Source organism: Tinamus guttatus, unplaced genomic scaffold, assembly GCF_059628265.1.
Source record: "Tinamus guttatus ecotype Peru unplaced genomic scaffold, ASM5962826v1 Tinamus_guttatus_pri_ptg000451l, whole genome shotgun sequence".
Taxonomy (NCBI): Eukaryota; Metazoa; Chordata; class Aves; order Tinamiformes; family Tinamidae; genus Tinamus; species Tinamus guttatus.
Genome location: NW_028288985.1, coordinates 328,637 through 349,069, shown reverse-complemented (window position 1 = coordinate 349,069; position 20,433 = coordinate 328,637). Strand labels below are relative to the sequence as shown.

General features: G+C 35.7%; 1 protein-coding gene across 2 annotated transcripts in view; it reads right to left on the bottom strand.

Moving 5' to 3' along the window:
* Positions 1-20,433, bottom strand: part of CACNA1D (calcium voltage-gated channel subunit alpha1 D) — a 156,205-nt gene that overhangs the window by 22,587 nt on the left and 113,185 nt on the right. For both annotated transcript variants that reach the window (XM_088532046.1, XM_088532047.1), the window contains exons 30-40: positions 18,916-18,999; positions 18,508-18,591; positions 10,279-10,317; positions 9,732-9,860; positions 8,944-9,009; positions 8,289-8,380; positions 6,276-6,435; positions 5,035-5,162; positions 4,826-4,922; positions 4,325-4,427; positions 3,107-3,208 (exon numbers count right to left, since the gene is read on the bottom strand). In XM_088532046.1, the coding sequence (XP_088388172.1) occupies positions 3,107-3,208; positions 4,325-4,427; positions 4,826-4,922; positions 5,035-5,162; positions 6,276-6,435; positions 8,289-8,380; positions 8,944-9,009; positions 9,732-9,860; positions 10,279-10,317; positions 18,508-18,591; positions 18,916-18,999 (1,084 nt within the window). The remainder of the gene's footprint in view (positions 1-3,106; positions 3,209-4,324; positions 4,428-4,825; positions 4,923-5,034; positions 5,163-6,275; positions 6,436-8,288; positions 8,381-8,943; positions 9,010-9,731; positions 9,861-10,278; positions 10,318-18,507; positions 18,592-18,915; positions 19,000-20,433) is intronic.

Below are 20,433 nucleotides of genomic sequence, written 5' to 3'. Positions count from 1 at the left end.
TCTAATCTCTGCCTATTTTCCTTAGCTTAACCAAATCCACTGATTTTTGCAATGTATTCTTGGTCAAAAAAAAAGTCTTTCCCCATCCTTTATTTTATTTTCTTTTTGAAGTATTCAAAACAAACTTTTCAGGAAGTGATATAGCAAATTGCTCCTAGAAAGAACAAGCACACAGAAGTGACAGACTTGATAAAACGAATACTATGGGTTGCACTGAGAGCATGTCTCAAGTCAGGCTATGATGTCGCATGACTACTGACTGTACCTGAGATGACAATACCTGCAAAATTTCAGTGTGCATAAATGAAGGTCCCTTCTTGATCACTGTGGACATGCACCATCTCTTTTATTATCATATTAGATGAACGTAGTTCCACTTTCCTGAACTGTGCACACCAAGGTCTGAATGCCCCAACAAGAAGCACGTGTGCTTCACAGGCACAGTCAGTTGTACTGCAGACACGTGCACACAGGAACTGAAGCTTGGTCAAGGGAGCTTGACTTAGTTTTTTGAGTAACACACACATAGCCAGACATGGACAGATAGGGAGGCAGCTAAGCAGAACTGATCACAGTATAGACAGATCTTTAACTACAACTAGTGGCAGCAAAAGGAATCATTTCAGTAGGAAGTTTTCAGATGAGGGCAAAAAGTATTAGACAGGACTAAATGGGCTGGCAGGCAGAGACTGGGAAATTTAGAGAAGAGAAAGCAGGTGAATCTTTAGTTGGTGGTATGAAATTCTCTTACTCTGTATTCTTCTAAAATCACTAACTCTTTCAGACATTCACACATTTTACCCACATTTTTTTTCTGCTTTTGAAAAGCAGTTTCAGCTTTCTATAATGGGAAGTTGTTGCTATTAACAATTTAACTACAGTTACGACTTACTTAACCAATACCAAAAAATTAGCAAACTGTTCATTTCTAGTACGTGTATCCTTAATTCAGTAAAAATACTGTAAAGATTATTTTCCTTCTGCTCTGCATATGTTTCTGTTCTGAGGCATAGTCATGAGCTCATGAAGGATCTAGTGCTCAGTAACACAGCAAAAGTAATACTGGACAAAACCACTACACACTAGTCAGCTCAAAGCTTGTAAGTGCAAATGATTTTAGTATACTGAATTTGGATGGTTTATTTATTTTTATTGAAGACGGTTTTCTGTCTCCTAGCAGATTTCTACTTATTATCTGGTTATATACCTGTGTTATTGTTGTATACAATTTTCTGTTGAGTAGTAAGCTTCAGTAGAAACTCTGACATATGTATTTAAAATGGTAGTGGGGCTTTTTGTTTGTTTGTTTGTTTTAGATAAGATGAAATACTTGCAATTTTGAGGTAAGTCATATCAAGGTCTACAGAGAAATAGATTCAAACTGAAATAGAAATTTCATGAATCTTAAGCATTTTCCAATGTGTTCTTACTTATACTAGGCCACTGAAGCAACAACTCTTTCTATCATTTGAGCAATGGTCCAGATTTTCAGACTTCTAGCTACACTGGAGAGCTATATTTGCAGAATTAATATTAGCAATGAATTTTAGTATAACTGAAAGTAAATAATCAGCTTATATTGAGCAGCAAAATGAAACTGAAGTTAACGGTGAGTTATTATATAAGATTAATTCCAGGAATGTAATCTTTAACGATTCTGTCAGATTGATTTAGGCAGGCACAGCTTGCTATTCTGAAGCATGCATCTCTATTTCAATAAAAAAAAGTAGGGGAATGAAGTTGGCAAGAGGCAACACTAATTCCATGCCACCACCCTAAAACAGAATTGCTTCAGAATATTCGGAAAGACTGAGAGTTGAAAGGAACAGAGGCTGCAGAAAAAGCTCAAGCACATAGTTACAACATTAACAAAGCAGTTCATCTATGCCATGCAAGCACTTGGGTGTAAGGCTAAAACAACAGAGTAGAACAGAAAAAGTTGTTTTAAATGTGCAGTATCAGTTCCCCTTTGGATAGTCAAATTTGCTAGATTTTTGTCTTCACCCCCACTCTGAGCTGGCAGCGACACCAGGAGCCAGGGGCTGCCCCCAGCGACAAAGCTGATGCTGCTTCTCGGGGCATGCTGAGCAGCAGGGCAGCCAGCATGCTCCTTCTCCCCCAGAGACTCAGAGCATCACCTTCAGAAAGGGAGCAGCCTCCACCACCATCGGGCCTGGGATCTTGAGTCTGCTTCCAGACCTGAGTCTGATCAGTCTTGAAAGCTGCTGTAACACTATAAAAGTACAATAAACTACAAAAAATACCAGATGGTTACAACGGATAGGCATCTTGGAGAGCTAGGTATGCAGATATAGCCTGGGTGTGGATGACACCATGCAACAGATCCTGCACCTTTAAAACTTGAAGAAGCAAGTAAAAAACAGTCACTTAAATCTATACTACAGCATATTAATAAAAATGTATATAGGCTAAATATATTCATTAGTGTACATATATATATATTTTAAAAGTGATATAACCAAATATTTGATGTTGCATTTTACAGCACATAAGAATGAGTAACATACATGCCCTGTAGTTCTTGCAAACATATTAACACCATTGGAATTTAAGTATCTGTTTACTTGGGCCATATTTATATCTCAATCATACTGGCATAAATCAGAACTAATTCCATTTTCCTTTGGCAATGAAATTACTCTGGTTTAAACTAGTATAACTGGAATAATGTAGTCTCTTGCTTTAAGGATTTAGCAAAAATGTTATTTTTAATTTGGCAAGTTTTTTTTTTTTTTTTTAGGTTTCTCACAGAATTATTCAATATATATAAGCTAAAATGTGGTGCACATTGTCAAGCTTAATTAGTACAAAACAAGGGTAAGTGTAGGTGTAAGAAGGCATTTTTTTCAAGCAAGCAAATAAACACAAAATATATCTTCCTCTTTTTATTTAAGAAAGTTGCATTAATCAGCCCTATATATATTATCTAACCTGGCAGGATATAACATTCTCTATATTTATTGTTGTTTGTTGTCTTTTAATGGTATTACAATTTAAATCTTAATAATTATATTTCTTTGACTCCTAACCATCTGTAAAACCCAAAATGCACAGAAAATCGCACATTGCAAAGTATCACACTCACCGCCAGCTGGAGGGACAACTTGATCAAGTAATTTCATGCTGGTTTTCTTCCATATCTTCTTTATAACTGCTCTAAGTTCTTCATTTGCTTGCTCTAGGTTACCTGTTGCAATGAAATAAAAAAATGGAGGATGGCAATTATGTTTCAACCAGATGCAGTAATGATCCCTTGGACATTAATAGCTGAATAGAAATAAAGGCTGTGATAAGGACCTTTTGCAGCAGCCTAAGCTACCTAAACACATACAGAAATAATATGACAATAATTAAAGGAAGAAATAGTAAAAGAAAGTGTGCACCTATGAGATTACCACCTCTGTCTGGAGGATTGCAGAGGTCAACAGTTAGCTGCAAATCTTGACTCTACTTTGTAATTGCTTAATATTTGCACCCTAAATAGGGCATGAAGTGGTGACTTGATCTTTGTAAGCTATTCTGCTTCCAACCCAAACCAAGTCATTATTTGTTTAACCACAGTTAATTATTAGCTAGTATAGGCTTGCAAGTTCTAGCAACCAACTATTGAGGAAATATTTTCTGCTTTGCTTTGCTTTCACCTAAGCCACAAAGACATCTGGGAAACCGGTTCTAGTCAGCTTGTTACTGGCTGTGGAACACACAATCTGCTGAGAATAGAAGAAAGGAAACAGAGCAATAAGAGAGAGTAAAATAATGAAGAAATATGTAGTGACAGAAACTTAAGTTCTTTGAAACATAGCATTTTTTTAAAAAAGAATTTCTCTCTTTGATGTAAATAATAAGTTTATCCAATTAGGTAAGAACTGGCCTCTGTCAAACAGGGAATTTAGCATTCAAGTGTGAAAAGCTGCCATCCTAACCCACTAACACTGGGCTCCCAAGCTAACAAGCTAGAGCGCAGTGAGGAAGCAGCATCTTGGCTGGACTCAAAGGGAACCCCATTCACTCCTTTCAGTAGAATTCCTGCTTTGCCACTGTTAAATGTTTTTACCTGGCCAGTTAAAAGCATGGAATGATTTCTGAGATTAGTTAGGTTTTGGCATCAATGTCTCTCTTCCCTTCCTTTTCTAATTAACTATTCCCAGCAACAGTAAAGACAATCCATAATCCAAAAGCAAACCAAATCCAATTAGAGGAAGACAGCCTCACTCACACCCACTCCCACAAAAAAAAAAAAAATACAACTTCTCATTGCACCTTTTGACAAGTGCAGTGAAGACTTCACATGCAAGAACCTTACCTTCTGTTTTGATCTTTAGAGCAGTCCTAACTAAAGCAAACAAAGTAGCATTGAACATGACGGTTCCATCACTGTTCAGTGGCATATTCATGGCTACTAACCTCTGTAAATGAGAAAAGGAAATTTAACTTTGATGGCTATGTTCATTCCGCAAAGCTGATGTGCCCAAAGAATAACACCCAGTGAGAGACCTAATAATCTTGCAACTCTTCAAAAAAAATGATAGGTCTTCCATCCCATCCTTCAATCTCAGCAAATGGCAGCAAAATTCTCATGGTTGATTACTGTATCAGAATGTAATAGTGAATTAAAGTAAAAAACTACCCCTTTTCTCCCTAGGATCAAAGAGAAACCAGAAAGACCACTGAGGCTCACAGGACCAATGCTGGATTGACAATTCATTGACAATGAATTAGCGGCAGATTTACAGATCACCTCCTTTCCTTTTGATCCTCTATAAACTATGAAATAAACTCACAACTGGAATAGAGCAGAACCTACCTTGCAGGCCACTCGGTGAGGACATAATTTGCCAAAACCAAGTGGGGGCTGAATACGTCTTAGTAATGTCACTACATCAAGATGTTTTATTCTTCCCCTAGAATCAATATATGCCATTTATTAAATACACATGCATTCCCAAAGAACACACTATATTCTGCTTTTATCATTAAAAGCAAAAGTTTTATCAGAGAAATGATCTAACTTACTTGGCTTCAGGATCATATTCTGACCATATCCTTTTGAACTCATCCAAATGATGGGGACCCAAAATAGACCAGTCACGTGTCAAATAATCAAAGTTATCCATAATAACAGCCACAAACAAATTGATAATCTAAAAAAAGCATGTGAGAACACAGATTTACCTTCCTCTTCTTTTTCTTCATGTACAAATATTTTAGCTATTCTAAAACATAAAGCAGCAGGTTTAGAATTCAAACAATCAAATAAAATGATCTTATAAATAATGCTTTTTGGCAGATGTTATCAATTACCACAGAAAACATTTGCTGATCATTTAACTAACTAGTCCTCTACCAAGTACTTACATGACAAGAATATTATTCTGTCATATAGCATTCAGTCACTGACAGAGGCTATAACATGATTTTGTTTCTGTTCCTGAATTTGTTAGGCTAAACTGCATTAAGTTAAAATATTGAATGATATGAATACATATATCCAACAGTTAGGAAACAACTTTTGACTTTTGTATTAACAGGATTCCATGCCATGCCAATAAGACCTCTGCATATGCTTTTTTAACATAAAAGATTTTACAGAACAGAAAAGATCTTACAGAAAACACATATGCTTAGGGTAGTTCAGAACTCTTTTCAAACACTCTCCTCTCGCAAGGACAAGAGTACTGCGAGTAGAACAAATAAACCAACCTACGCCAGGCACTTGAGATGAGGAAAGCATATATCAAAGACTATTTCCATACAAATAATCCATCTGCCATAGATTAAGAAGAAAGTTTTTAAGTTCACATCTCATGTGTCATAATTTGAACACACTTATAGATACATACATCTATCCAAATTTGGCTAAGTTTAAATAATTCTAATAAAGATTAAATAATTCTAGTAATATTAGCCATAAGTCAAAGGACCCACAAGTTTATTATTAATGAATAATGATCCTATTGCAAAATACCTGAAACAATAGTTGATGAAAATACTGTTAAATTAGCTTTCAATTGGGCAAACAATCATTCCTGCATGCATGGAAGTACACAGCCAGAAGAACATCTTGCACATAAGTAAGAGCTATGGGATTTAGGCATGCATATGACAAATATAACGCTGCAAGATATTATTTCAATAAGGGACTTAAAATTATTTTCTCACCCAAATACTTTGTTAAGTCAGACAAAAAAAAAAAAAAAAACCAAAATGACCAAAATGCTAAAAACTCACTTCTAATAAGCACAAGCTGAACTCACCAAAAACGCACAAAGCATATAAAAACTGATAAAATAAATTATGGCAAAATTGCTTCCACAGGTGTATTCTTCCCCTGGATTATAATCAGATTCTGGATCACAGCGTTTTCCAGGCAAACATGCCAGCATGATTTCCTGCCAGGCTTCTCCAGTTGCACACCTTTAGGTCACAAAGAGAAAGTAAGTATTATTACCTCAAAATGAACTAAAGATGAATTGATTTCTTAGGTTCTGACAAAATGCTTGCTGCTGCACAAGGACAAAGCAAGATCGTAAATTCCAGAGAGCTAGAACTAATAAAAAAGTACAGCAAATGTTTCATAAATGATAAACTTAGATTTGACATTGTAGATCCATTTCATAGGGCACACCAGAAAGATGTAAAAACTGACCCCCAAACCATCATTTTCAAATTACATATTTATAGCTATGGCATATGGTTATGTACAAAAACATGAAACAGAAGTTAAAAGCACCTGCTGGTACCTACTGGCACCTCTGCATGATTAGAGAAAAGCTTGCCTAATTTCTGTTATTGCACTTTTGGCATAGCTGAGTAATGCTTGTGCAAGGACCTATAATTTTGAATTTTTACAAATAATCACACACCTATGACATTTTTGGTTGTGTTCATTACCTAATTTCAGTTATGGCTAAAGTTGTGGCTATAAGCATAATGATCCCATTGGGTGACGCCCTTGGGCTGAGAGAAAGAATGACCTTTCAGTTTTGTTAACCAGACCAAGATAAGCGGAGGTAGGAGATGGTTTCTACTGCACCCTCTTCTGGCTATACCATAACACCATGAGAGACAAAAAGCCAGTACTACTTCCATTTTCAGGACTGAATCCCACAGGTCAGCAGTCTTCAATATCTAAAATCTGCATCATTGTTGTGGACTACAGACGTTGAACCAGTGGGATTCTCGGTTCATCTTTTCGGTAACGTACTCTCTTCTTTTTCTGTTTTTACTCAACTCAGCTGTAATGGGGAAGGTTGTGTGACAGAACAAAGGTTCCTCTTCCTCCTCCTGGTCCTCCTTGGAATCTATCCTAGAAATTCAAAATGACTCACAGAACCGAGCACAGAACTGTCTCAGATAGGCTAGCTCCAGAAATACATACACCGTTAATGCTGTTAGCTGTACTGCTTTTGAAGTCTGTACTCTGCACTACACCATGCAAACACATCTACTTACTTCTGGTTTTGGTATCCTCACATAGCCCTGAATTGTATCTGCTATCTTTTGATGTTCTTGCCAAACATCTGCTGCAAAAGAGGATCCCTCCTTAGGATAGGCTAGCAACAACACATAGGAACCAAGCAGAGTTACAGAATCCCTGCAGATTGAGTTCTCCAGATACTCACTTTTAGAGGCATTCCTGACCCAGGTCATTCCCTCTCCTTGATCCAGGGCATTTTGAAGCACGCCTGGCAAATGTTTACTCTGTTCTTAAATTCTTTGGTGATGAAGATGCCATCATCTCCCAAGATTATCTACATAAAAGCTTAGCTACCCTTATTAGGAGAAAGTTTTTCTTACTGCTTCTCTGAAATTCCCCTTCTGCAAGTAAAACCTACTATTTCTTGTCATAGTTTCAGCAAATGTAAAGAGCTTATTTTCTTCCAGCAACCTTTCACATTTCTATTTGTAAAGCTAGTTGGCCTGTATTTATGAAGAATAAAGTGAGCACACTGTCTTTTTTTTACTTTTCCTAACAGTCACACAGTGACATCAGAGCTGACCATATCTGGGTTCTGTTTGATGACAATTACTCTAAAGATGACACGCTTCACTATAACTGTTACAACTTTAGGTCTCTATAACCTGGTTAGAATTCAACTGTCTCAATGACCTGTATCTACACAACTGAAGAGATCCTGTACTTGTTATATTAAATTGCTTCTAATTTGAAAATACATTTTGAGCAAATTTTTGGTGCAAAAGCTTCAGTGTTTTTCCATAGATCAATTAAAAGAGATGCATTAAGCAAAACATTAAGCTTTGCTCACCTGAAGAGAAGCAGTACAGCTTGAGGAAAAGTCTGAAAATTGTTGTTTCTGTTTATTTGATTGTTGTCCCTCATGGCCACTTTTCCAAATACCTACAGAAACAGACAAAAATTTGACTTTCAGCCCAGTCAGTTAGAGCGTCTTATGCTGTAACCCTCACTTCAGTATGTAGGAAAAACACTGTCACAAATATCCTTTCTACTCTCTTTAGGATTTTTTTCCTTAGAGTAATGCAAATGCATTAAGTATATCACATTTATAAGACAATTTTTATGCCTTTAAATTCACCACTGCTACTTAACCATTATAATAATAATACACAAGCCTATATTTTAAGATAAGAAAATAGTATTTGTTTTAAACTAGCACCTACAGCGGCCCACTCAGACTAGAGCCCCACTATGCTAGGTGTTGTGCATACTTGTAGTAAGATATTATCTACCATCACTCTCCTGAAATCTTTGAATCTAAATAAACAAGAGATATAAAGATGGAAGCCAAACACGGAGTGTCAGAGCACCTAATCCTAGTCAGACTTGGGAAGTGAGTTCAGATCTCTAAAATTCAATTGCAATTCCTTGCAAAGGGCACATTTGTTTTTTAACATATCACATTTATATACTGTGCTTACTTTCAAGATTAAAAAAGTAATTACCTGCATTCCAATGACAGCATAGATGAAGAACAGCATGGCTATCAAAAGGGCAACATAAGGCAGAGCCTAGGAAAGGGACAGGTTCATTGTACTTTAATACTTTCACAGCATAATTCCATTTCCACTTACAAAAATAATTTCTCTATGAAACAGAGGTTTTTCCAAGGTTTTTCTTTTAAACAAGTGCTTAAAATATTATCGCCTGTCATACTTAATATTCTCCCACACATAACTAACGCAAGAGCTATCGTTATAACCCCATTATGTTTTAATTTATTTCTGTCAGGAATCCAGTGGGAAGAGCCCTCTTCAGCAATTTTATATTTCATTTTTAGTATTGATTCTGGCAATATGAAATACTTCCTGCAATACAGTTACAGAGTTCCATTAACTTCCCATTCTTTAGAGTTGTCAGGGGCAGGGATTCAAAGATCTGTTTGCTATATTCATGAAATTACTTTTATAAAATCAGATTAAAATCCTCTCAATTTCTTCTGTAGCCATTCAAGATGTCTTCCATGTATAAAGCCCATCTTTTAAATTAAAAGAAAATCCTATTTAGACTTACAAAATAACTTTGTTGAGTACTGTAAAAATATCATGGTAATATTACATGACCCTTGGACTCTCAGAAGCAACCGGTAATGTTTCTTAAGGAATTCATGTGAAGCTATTTTAAATGTCTAACTGTGTGTAGCATTACTTTCCAAAGAAATATTATTTGCTTCATAAAATGTAATGCATACATGCTTGCAATTCCGAAGCAAATGTAAATGAAATTTACTAACCTGAAATGACTTAATAAATGTCCACAGTAAAGTTCTGATTCCTTCTCCTCTGCTAAGCAGCTTCACCAACCTCATCACCCGGAAGAGACGGAAAAAAGTGATGGAGATTCTAGCGCTGTCTTCGGAGTTCTGAAGAGTATCATGGAGAAGTCAAACCAAATACAAACCCAAACATGCAACACTTCCAGAAAAACAACATCAAATGCAAAGGTGGAAGAGGTAAGATTTGAAAATGTATCTTGAGGGCCTTTTCACCTTGATAAGCATGATATGAAGGGAAAAATTACATGCTAAAAACACAGGACCTGTAGAAATGCTTCACACATCACATGCATTTCCAAGTTTTCTGGTTTGTTAATAAGGATCATGTTGGGTTCATTTGTAGTAGACTTCAATAGTACATTGACAACAAATGTAAACCACTGCATACACCTTTCTAGTAAGACAATTATGAAAAATACAGAAAAATTGGTGGAAAATAGAGACATGGTAAAAAGAATAAACTCAAGTAGAGGTAAAACCACTGGGGTCCATTTACTAATCTTACCCCAGACTCATCAGTTGTGACTGTTTCAGTTGGCTTTGGCTTTAAAAAATTAAGAACATTAAATATTAAAATCAAATAAAAGACCAAAAAATCAGCTTCACTATAAACAAAAAGGAAGGACATTTTCATTTCTAAATGTAAATGAACAACTTAAACTCAATATACTTTCTGAATAAAACAATATTCCTATTAAAACTTTCTCTTCAACATTTCATGTTTGTTGACTCATCATAAAACACTATTGGCTGACTCATTCAAAACTCTACAAACATAAGACATCTTTGAAAGATTTATTGTAGACTAAATATAAAATAAATACCCTCTCTCATGTAAGTCAATCAAAATTAGCTAGTAACTTTCGCTGAATGTTGGAAATTGTAGCAGTAAGCCTTAAGTAAGATTCAAGAACAAAGCTTAAGATAAAACTAAGTTTTCAAGATTCCTTTACTGCTGTGCTTAATTTACTTAGGTAATTAGATACTGCTGTGCTTAATTTACTTAGGTGAATTACTCTATCACTAGAACCCATATTCAAGTAAGTGTATTTTATATTACATGAGGAACTCCTTTAAAATGAAGTACTTGTGTGAACCTCACTTCTTTTTCAAAGTTTGCCCTCTTTCTTTGGAGAAACTGCCTCAACATACAAAATAGTTGGACACCCAGGCAAAGCAGCTAGCAGAGTTAAAGGATCAAGTGTCTACACTCCTTGTGTACCGAGCCATTCACAGCAGCTTCCTCCAGACTGAATGGGAAAGTCCTTAAAAACTTTACAGCACTAGTCAAGTGTTTTGCCTAAGTCTGTTGCTTCAAACATGTGCAGCATCCTTTGAAAGTAGCATTGTTGAACAACTCTTGTCACATATTGAGGCTCCCCTCAGTGCTGCATGCAACACGCTGACTATATGAGGCAATTTCTCTATGTCAGCCTTTACTGAGTAAAATCTTCAATATCAGTGCCAGGTAGCACCTGGGGGCTTCCTAAAAAACTGTTTTGTCTATTACTTTTTTTGGAAAACATATAAAACATAAATGTACCACTAGGTCAGAAGTACTCTTTGTTCAACTAAATGCAATTTATTCATATATTAATACCCTGTCAAAATTCCAGTGATTTGTAGGGTGGGAAGGAAGGGGTTTAAAACTGTTTAAGGGATTATGACTGAATTGCTGCATTAATGATAATCAAAACCCAGATCTTCCAAATAGACTTCAGTAAGAGTATCTGTAAAATCAGTCATAACATCTGAATTTTGTAAGCATTTTTATGAAACTTACAAATATAGGTGGTACTGATAACAGTTGTTGCATTAGAAATTCTCTGAATATTTAAACAATTTTTAAAAAAATCAAAACATAGATTGAGAAATTCATAATCACAAACACCATAAATGTCAAAACAAACATATCACATGGAAACAATTTACAATGCTGTTTACTTGCATCAGTCACAAACCTGTACTATAATATACTGACCCATACTATTATTGGTTTTTTAAATTATTATTCTGCAGAAATAATTGCTTTTTATCTGAAATTTTTAAGGAAAAAGTGTTTCATTTCTACTTTCTGCAGATCTGGCATGAAGCTTCACATTAATCTCTGGCAACTCACTCTCTGAGATAGATACTGTTTTAACAAAGGGACTTTACTAGCACTGACTACTTTTTGTTACAGAAAAAAGTAGTATTTGAAAGAATACAAAGAAAACAAGGTAAGTTACAGTATCAGTACATGTGATATCATCAGGATGAAATAAAACAATAGGTTTTTCATTTAGGAATTTTTCCACTAGCTTTTAAAGCAGCATTAGGTCCCAAATAAAGGAGCAAGAGTGTAAGGATATCAGTGTGCAAGGGGATATATAAGAACTTTTTTTCTACAGATTTAAACTCAAATTCTTTCTCAAAAAAATTCACAAAGGGGGGCTATGCAAAAATCAGTATGCATTATGATAGCAGGATTTCATTAAAAAGCTGCTAATAATCTCAATCAGGTATTTATTGCCACTCACGAAAAAAAATGTGCATATAAAAGACATGGAGCTACTGCCATGAGTCCAGCAAAGGGCTACTGTAATGACCATTCCTTATGAGTAGAGGCCAAAAGATGGCTGAAAAGAGAAGGCCTAGAAGGATCTTATCAATGCATCCAAATAGCTGTAGAAGGATGTAAAGAAGATGGGGCTGGACTCTTTTAGAGGTGCTCAGTGACAGGACAAAAGGCAACAGCCACAACCTGAAACGGAGGAAGTTCCCCCGAGCACAAGAGAGCACTTGTTTAGTGTGGGAGTGCCTGAGCACTGGAGCAGGGTGCCCGGAGAGGTTGTGGAGTCTCCATCCTTGGGATGCTCAAAAGCCACCTCACACAATCCTGGGCAACCTGCTCTCAGTGACCCTACTGGAGCAGGGGGTTGGACCAGATGATCTCCAAAAGTCCTAGCCAACCCCAACCCTTCTGTGATCTGGGCATTTCTTAAGCAATAGCTCATTGTTACACTGCTCACATTGCAATGAAAACAAAGTTCCAAACAAACGTCCTAGCTTTGGAAAAAGTCACCAAAAGTCAAAACTGTGACCAGTGTCAAGCTGATTGCATCATGCATTAGAAGCTCTGTGGTTAAGAAAAAATAAGCATGGTACAAAACCAGTGGATATTAGTGTACTGTGTTGATCAAAACCTTCTTGATAGAGATCGTGCCACAGGGTACTAGCACATGCCAAGATAAATTAACATGTAATAATGATGCAGTTGTGATTGCAAATATAAAGGAAACATCCGAATGACAAGTATGACAACAACATAGATGGGAGAATATTCAGGTTGCCAAAATATCTTTAGAAACACGGGTGTGTGTGTGTGTGTGTGTGTGTGTGTGCGCATGTGCGCACACATACACAATTTGCTCAGGGAATAACTACTGGAATTCAGTGTGCTAATAAGCATTCTTTTTCATAATCTAATGACAGCTCTCTATATTTCCATCTCAATATGAATCAAATACTCATACAAATCATTTAATACAAATTTTGAAAAGATATTGAGTACCCAAAAGTAGCTTTAAAATTGCATTTTTTCTAGTAAGAGATGTACTCTCTATTAAGAGATAATAGATTATGTTCATGACATGACATAGCACATTATTTTGGTTACTAACATAGCCTTAGTTGTATAATCAAATTACTAAATTGTCAATACCTTCATGGAGGCAACTCAGAAATTTACCTCTATTTCCAATTTAATACTTTGACACCAATTAAAGCAGAATATTTTTCTCTGAACTGGCCTGAGGTTTTAAAAGATACATTTGCAGAAGTCTATAAAATGTATTCACAGTATTCACAAAAATGAATTTGTATCAACAAAGCACATGATCTAACAGGTGATAGTGATGCATGAGGTGTGATCCAAACCAAATGCAGTGTTTTTATTCAAAACTGGAACCCAAAAATCTCTCGCTGAAGGTGGAAATGAGGGCCTGTACTCCATGTAAGCAGTAGCATGAACTGTGCCACCAATTACTGCGCAAGTGGGAGGTTACAAAAATCCCAGTGTACACTGCCTAGCTGTCCAACCAAGAAAGGAAAAAATTAAAAAATTGTGTCCCACTGTTTGCAAGTCAGTACTAGTGATGAGGTGGTAACGATGGTGCTTCTTCATACCAACTCACAGAAGATCCAATTCTGCTTTTTTCTGAGAAACATTTTTGATTTATCACATTGCTACTAACCAATATTAGTTGTTATGGATGCAAAGGCTTTTAATATTTTTTTCGTGCTTACAATGGTGAGTTCAAGACAATTTGATATTCCAGAGGACTCAGGAAGACAGTACCAGTGCTGTTCCTTTAAGTTCTGTTTCAGCAAAGAATTTGAGTTTTACTTAATTTCAAGATAAGAGGAGACCCATGGGGTCTGCATAAAATTTTTACACTAAAGAGGAGGAAAACGAACTCGCCATTTCTTGACATTTTGGCAGCACATGAATGTTAAAGAGATGAAAATAAAAACAGTGAATTAAAACCTTTGTATCTATTACTGTAACAATGTGATCATGCTGTTAAGTAATTCATTGTTGGTCATCCAAATGGCTTTTCAGCAAACATGAATAGGCCAGATTGAAACCTCTGTTATTTCCATTTAAGTCTTTCATTTACGTATTTCATTTCATTTATTTATCTGTCATCCTCTTATCTGTAAATTACATACTTTAATGTTCCAGAATGACCATACCTTCTGTCTCACAATCACTACTCTGTTTTTTTTTTTTTTTTGGAAGGAGCCGTTTTATGACCATTTTTATGACCACATAAGATATTGTGTCATGTGAAACTCTCTGAAAACAAATGGTTACCAAAAAGCAAAAGTAACTATATGGTTTTTAGTAGTGCTTTTAAATTTTGTATTGCTATACCATATATGTATTTACTTGTATATACTTGCCTCTAAAAATTTCTAAAAATAAAATGAACATGAAAACCAATTAGATTCAGAAAAGAAGAACTGGTTAAAGGAAGGGATATTAAATGACAGAGTAAATAAATTAAAAAAAAACAATCATAGCAAATGATGCACTGTCAACAATACATGTTGCACTGAGGTGGAATTTATTTGGAATAAGTCATTGATCCAGTCCTTCAGGATGCTGAGCAGTCCTGTAAATTGCTGAACATATTAAACCTATTGGCTTCCATGGAGTTTGAGAACATTCAAAGGACAGTAATTTCCTAGATACTGTGCAAATGGGAAGTTACTGGATCAGGAGAATCAGCCTCAGGGCACCATATACATTATTATAAAGCTTTAAATAAAAATAAGGATAGAACAAGAAAATAAAGAGATGACATTTAATTTCCTAGATTTAATACTGAAATTACACTGATATGTAATTAAAAAGTCCAATCCATTTGCTTGAGGAGAGAGAAAAAAAAAAAGAAAGTCAGACACAAATGCAATAGGTATGAGAGCAACCTGCTGGCTATTGGAAATAGTCTAAAGTTACACAGCTACAACACCAGAACAATGTCTAATTGGTTCCACCATGAGGCAATTTTATATGCCAACCTATAAGAATGTTTAGTTTATCTTAAAGTTGTGTAGGTTATTTTAAGTATTTACATTCTTTAAATTCTAATTTACATTGATCAACTTAGATGGCTCTACCAGTGCAATTACAAGTCCAACAACATATGATTTTACATTAGTGCTAGCACTTTACATTGTTTCAAATCATCCCACTTTCAAACAAGACTGAGCATCCTCAGTTTAAGTCATTTCTATAGTGGGTATTCACATAGGTGCCATTTCAATGGTGCCTGAAATCCTATTGAAAACAAGGCCTTGTTAGCATCTTAGTGGGATTTTCCAGGACCGCTGTTATTGTTAGATAAAAAGTACAGGTAGAATGGCACCTTTTAGAAGGTCAAAGAACAGATTCTAAAATATCAAATTTGGATGGTACAAATTTGCACAAAACTAACAATGTAGGAATAATTCAACAGAATCAAAACAATAAAAGTCATGTGCAAACGCACAGACTTCCTTAAACAGTTTGAAGAATACCCTATTTCATGTTCAAAATGGGAAAGCAAGCCCAGGAACACATTGAAACTACGGTACAATGTTGATTCACACAAACAAAGCACAATAACTTGGAAAAGACCAGAAATGAACAATATTTAGTACACAAATAGAGGAATCTGCTGTGTGGTACCAGCAAACATCAAAGATGAGTCTTTTCTCTAGCGACTATAGCATGAAAAACTAATAAATGACAGTGTTAGTTCTTGTTACCTAAAATCCAGAGTGTGGTATATATTTTAGCTGAAGATCACTACTTGGATCTTCAGAATGTCTTCAAGACAACTGTGTGAATTGCTAAAAAGACAGTGTTCCTCATAGCTGAGTGCTCTGCAGTTGTTAGTTCCTAGTAATGCTGTCAAATCAACACTTAAATACAGTTAAGTATAGGACCAAGGGAAGAGACATCTTGTATCATAACTGGAACATCCCTTCACCACGAGTTATATTTTTCAGCTATTAGGGAAAGTGATATTCTCCTCAAATACTCTTTCCAGTAACACAGTCATGATATTCTCAGTTTAACACAAAATCAGAAGGAAATTTTAAGGTGAATCAGCCTTACAATTGTTTTGGTCATATATATTTATTGAACTGTCAGTTTGCAAAATTTGCATCTGAATAAAGAAATCTGAAGTCTTTAGAGTTAGTAATCTGTGTATACTTGAAGGCATTTTGCCATCTTCAAAAAAAAGTCAGAGCCTGTTAAAAGAATATATACCTTTTTCATATTGGGTTTAAATATATTGGTAACATGTATTACTGTGCTTACCAAACAGACTAGAACCCAAGAAGATTAAAAACTCTTCACATCACTGTTTCTCAACAGCAGCTACTGCAAGTAATGGATGTTGTCCAGACCAATGTTAAAAGGCTCTGAAGGGAGACCTGTATGGGCACAGTATGAGAAGTATTTCTTTTGGCAGCAGCCCCATCCTCCTCGCCTTGTCCGCTCATTCTTGCCCCATCGTGCCCCACACGTGTGCCAGTACCTTGCGGCCAGTACCCCGATCCAGCCAGCTCCAGAGCCCCACAAACGCTTGTGGAAACACAGTAGCCAGAAGGGCTGCAAGTAAAGGCTGCTTAAACTTACAGAAATGCCAAAAGAAATCCTCATCAAACCATAGCCTCAATCTAGATCAGCCTGACAAATCCAAGCTTCTGGTCATGAGGTTTGTTGATCTGAACCAAGCACTGAAAGCCTGGAACTGTCTTCTAGATAGATCTTAAGAGTATTGCCTTTTTCTTCTTTTCTGATCCTGGAATCCTTGGAACAGATCACAGCCTATTCAGCTACAATTCCTATTCCATGTTTTGGGACACCAGTATTATCCTCGTAATTCACAGCTGCACAACTCAGTGTCCAAGGGAATTACAAGCTATTGTTTCTGCTCTTGACTGGAGTGATAGGATCCTAGGATTTGGGTTCCTGACACAAAGCACTGTGGAAAACAAATTTTAAAATGTGTTTTTTTCCTGAGAAATTGTTCCAATAAAATGACAATGCTAATGACAAGATGGATCTGGATCTTTAACTTTTAAAAATTTACAAAGGCTTGTGACCAGTCTTTGCATACTTTCTAGTTAGGCTTTACAGAAATGTAGGCATAGTGTTGAGGCTTTCCTCTATTGTTTTTGGATAAAATGTGTTTAGAATCAAAATCTTAAGACTCTGCGGACTCCTTCCTTGCATTGCTAGGAGTTTTTTAATACATAGGATTTACTAGTGACTGGACTTAACTGAATTCCCCTACTAAGAGTTGTAGGGAAAGTTTTCTGCCATATTTCCCCTATATAAAAAATATCTACCATCTGAGAATATTATTTATTTAATATTTAGGTTATTTTGGGAGGATAATAAATAATAAATATTAAATACCTTGCCCTTCTCTTTTTTTGCTAACTTTCATTTATCCTTTTCATCATAGAGTTCTCCTTGTTAAAGCCAGCAAGCAAGGCAGAAAATAGCAAAACTAAGTGTCTCCTTATTTGTTTCTTGGAAAGGGATCTTGCCATTGTCCAAATGTCTAGCATGTAAATATATTACTACGAACTTTGGTGAAAAGATGCAATTTTGAAAGCAATTCTACATCAACTGTCAGAACATTCACTGCAGGGGGGAAAAGCGAGACAAAAAATAATTTTTTTTTTTCACAGTATGGAAAGCCTATTTTTTTTGTGCACACTTTCTGCTACATGTCATAAGACATGAAAGCAACGATCAAGCTAAAATCCAGTTTTCCTGCAGGAGGGTAAAAAAATTAGACAATTGAACCTTTAAAATAACTTTATGCTTGAATTACCAGGGTCAAGCTACCTAAAGAAATCACTGGACTTCAAATAAAATGATAACAAAGGTCTAATATTTCCTCTTCTATACATAAAATGAATTTAAAATATTTCCTATATGTCTATAGAAAAATGTCTTTTTCATTGTTTCACTATGCTGTGTGTAGGCGTATAAAGTGTATACTGATCTATAATAAACTGCTTGTATAAACATCTATACCAACAATTTGGCCTTTGATTTCAGAATATAACAGATTTCTTTCAAAAAAAAAAAAAAGGAGTTTGGGGGATAAAATTTACATTTTCTGTATTTTCTGTTGACAGCAATTACTTTTTTAGTGCATGAACAGTTGCTACTTACATTAACTTCTGTTATAGCAATATCAACGACGCTACCAACAACAATTAAGGCATCAAAAGTGTTCCATGCATCAGTGAAATAGTGCTGTTAGGACAAGCATTCAGCAGAAAGAGAGCAAGAGAAAAACACAAACAGAAAAAGAGAAGAAAAGGACAGTGTTATAACACAGAAACATTCTAGGCTTCTCCGATGTACCACTACACAATCTTTCCCTTTCATAGCTAAAAAGAAATTGGTAGAGAAAAAGGCTATTTATTTCCCATATCAACATAATTGACCTATGACTGGTCTGTATTCAAAGTTTAGAGGTATCAGATCAAAATCTGTGACTTGTCCAGATGATGGAAATAGTGGGGAGACAGAGAAAGAGAAGTAGGGACTGAGGAAAGTAAGCTGGGGTATACTCACATCAGCTTCACTGAGAACGACGTCTACTATGCTGCCAATAACGATGAGGGAGTCAAACGTATTCCAGGCATCACTAAAATAGCCCTGAACAGAGCAGGCAGGGTGCAAACGTTTGTGATTACACATGAAATGTCAAATATTTGCATACTTCTGTTTAGTTTTGCATAAACAGAAATTAGTTAAACAAAACCTGTGGTCTAATGAGGAAACAAAACAAAACAAAAACAATATTGCCTACTGAAGGAAAAGCAACATATGTGTACATGTGTGCATGTGTGTGTATATATATTTGTATATATATACACGCACAGACACGCACAGCCACACACATACAAACACACACATTACACATGCATAACGCACCATCATGTAAGCACAAAGTTGGCAAGCAAGCCATCATCCAAAACCCTGTTTTGGACTCCCAGCAGTGCTGAAAACTCCTCACCTATAATATACGCTCTCAATAGCACAACAAAGTCGCTCTGATAATATTTCTAAAGGACCAAGCCAATGGAAACCTCCTTATTGTCAGTGACTTTGTCACAGCCCTATATATGTGACTAATACAGTCTAATGGTCTAAGCTCATCACTGGTTAATCACACACAATTATTATTCAAGTAAATGAACTGTGCATAAATATTAGAGGATTAACAATCTTTTATTCATAAGCTTTTATTCATAGGCTTTATTCATAAGCATTCACAGGCTTAAAATTTAGGAACTTGCACTAAATTTGTGGTTAGGGCCTGATTCTATAGCCAGTGAAGACAACGCTATAACCCACAGGAACTTGAAAAAGCTTGTGGTGATATAAATGCTATTACTCCAGTGCCTGAAAAGTCATCTTCATAAACTATCTATTCCTCCTTCTGACACATTCTGTCTTTAACTATACTCCTTAAGTGCATGTTATGAGCACACTGCTAAAATGGTCATAAAGCACTATTACCAAGAAGCACATTCAGCACTGTCTTTTGGCGTCAAAACTGTGCATGTTTGAGCAATATTTGGAAAGAAACTTTCAGGTTCCAGGAGCAAACAGTCATCAGTTATGAACACTGGAAGCAAATCCAGATTATTCATTTGTTGAGGGTGACTCTATAGACACAAGGTATATAGGTTTTCTTCAAAATGTGAATTCTGCCTAGTTGCTACAGAATTTCAGAAATGCAGGTATTATTATTATTTTTTTTTTTTCCTTATTCACATCCTGATTTACCAGCCAACTATGGCTAAGGGACATTCCTTAAGTAACAATAGCTAAATAGTAAATATTGAATATGCATTTTGCCTTCCTAGTAATTCATTTTAAAATATTACCTTGCCAGTTGCTATTGCAATTTTTCAACATATATTTACAAAGAGTTTAAAAAGAAGCACGTAAATCTAACATTAGGTCTTGTTACACTTTTAGACTCAGTATGTTTTTTTGCTCAGTATATTTTCAGTTATTTCTAGCACAGAAAAGCAAAATCTGCTAGAAAGTTGTAGAACTGGACAATTTTTTTTCAATATT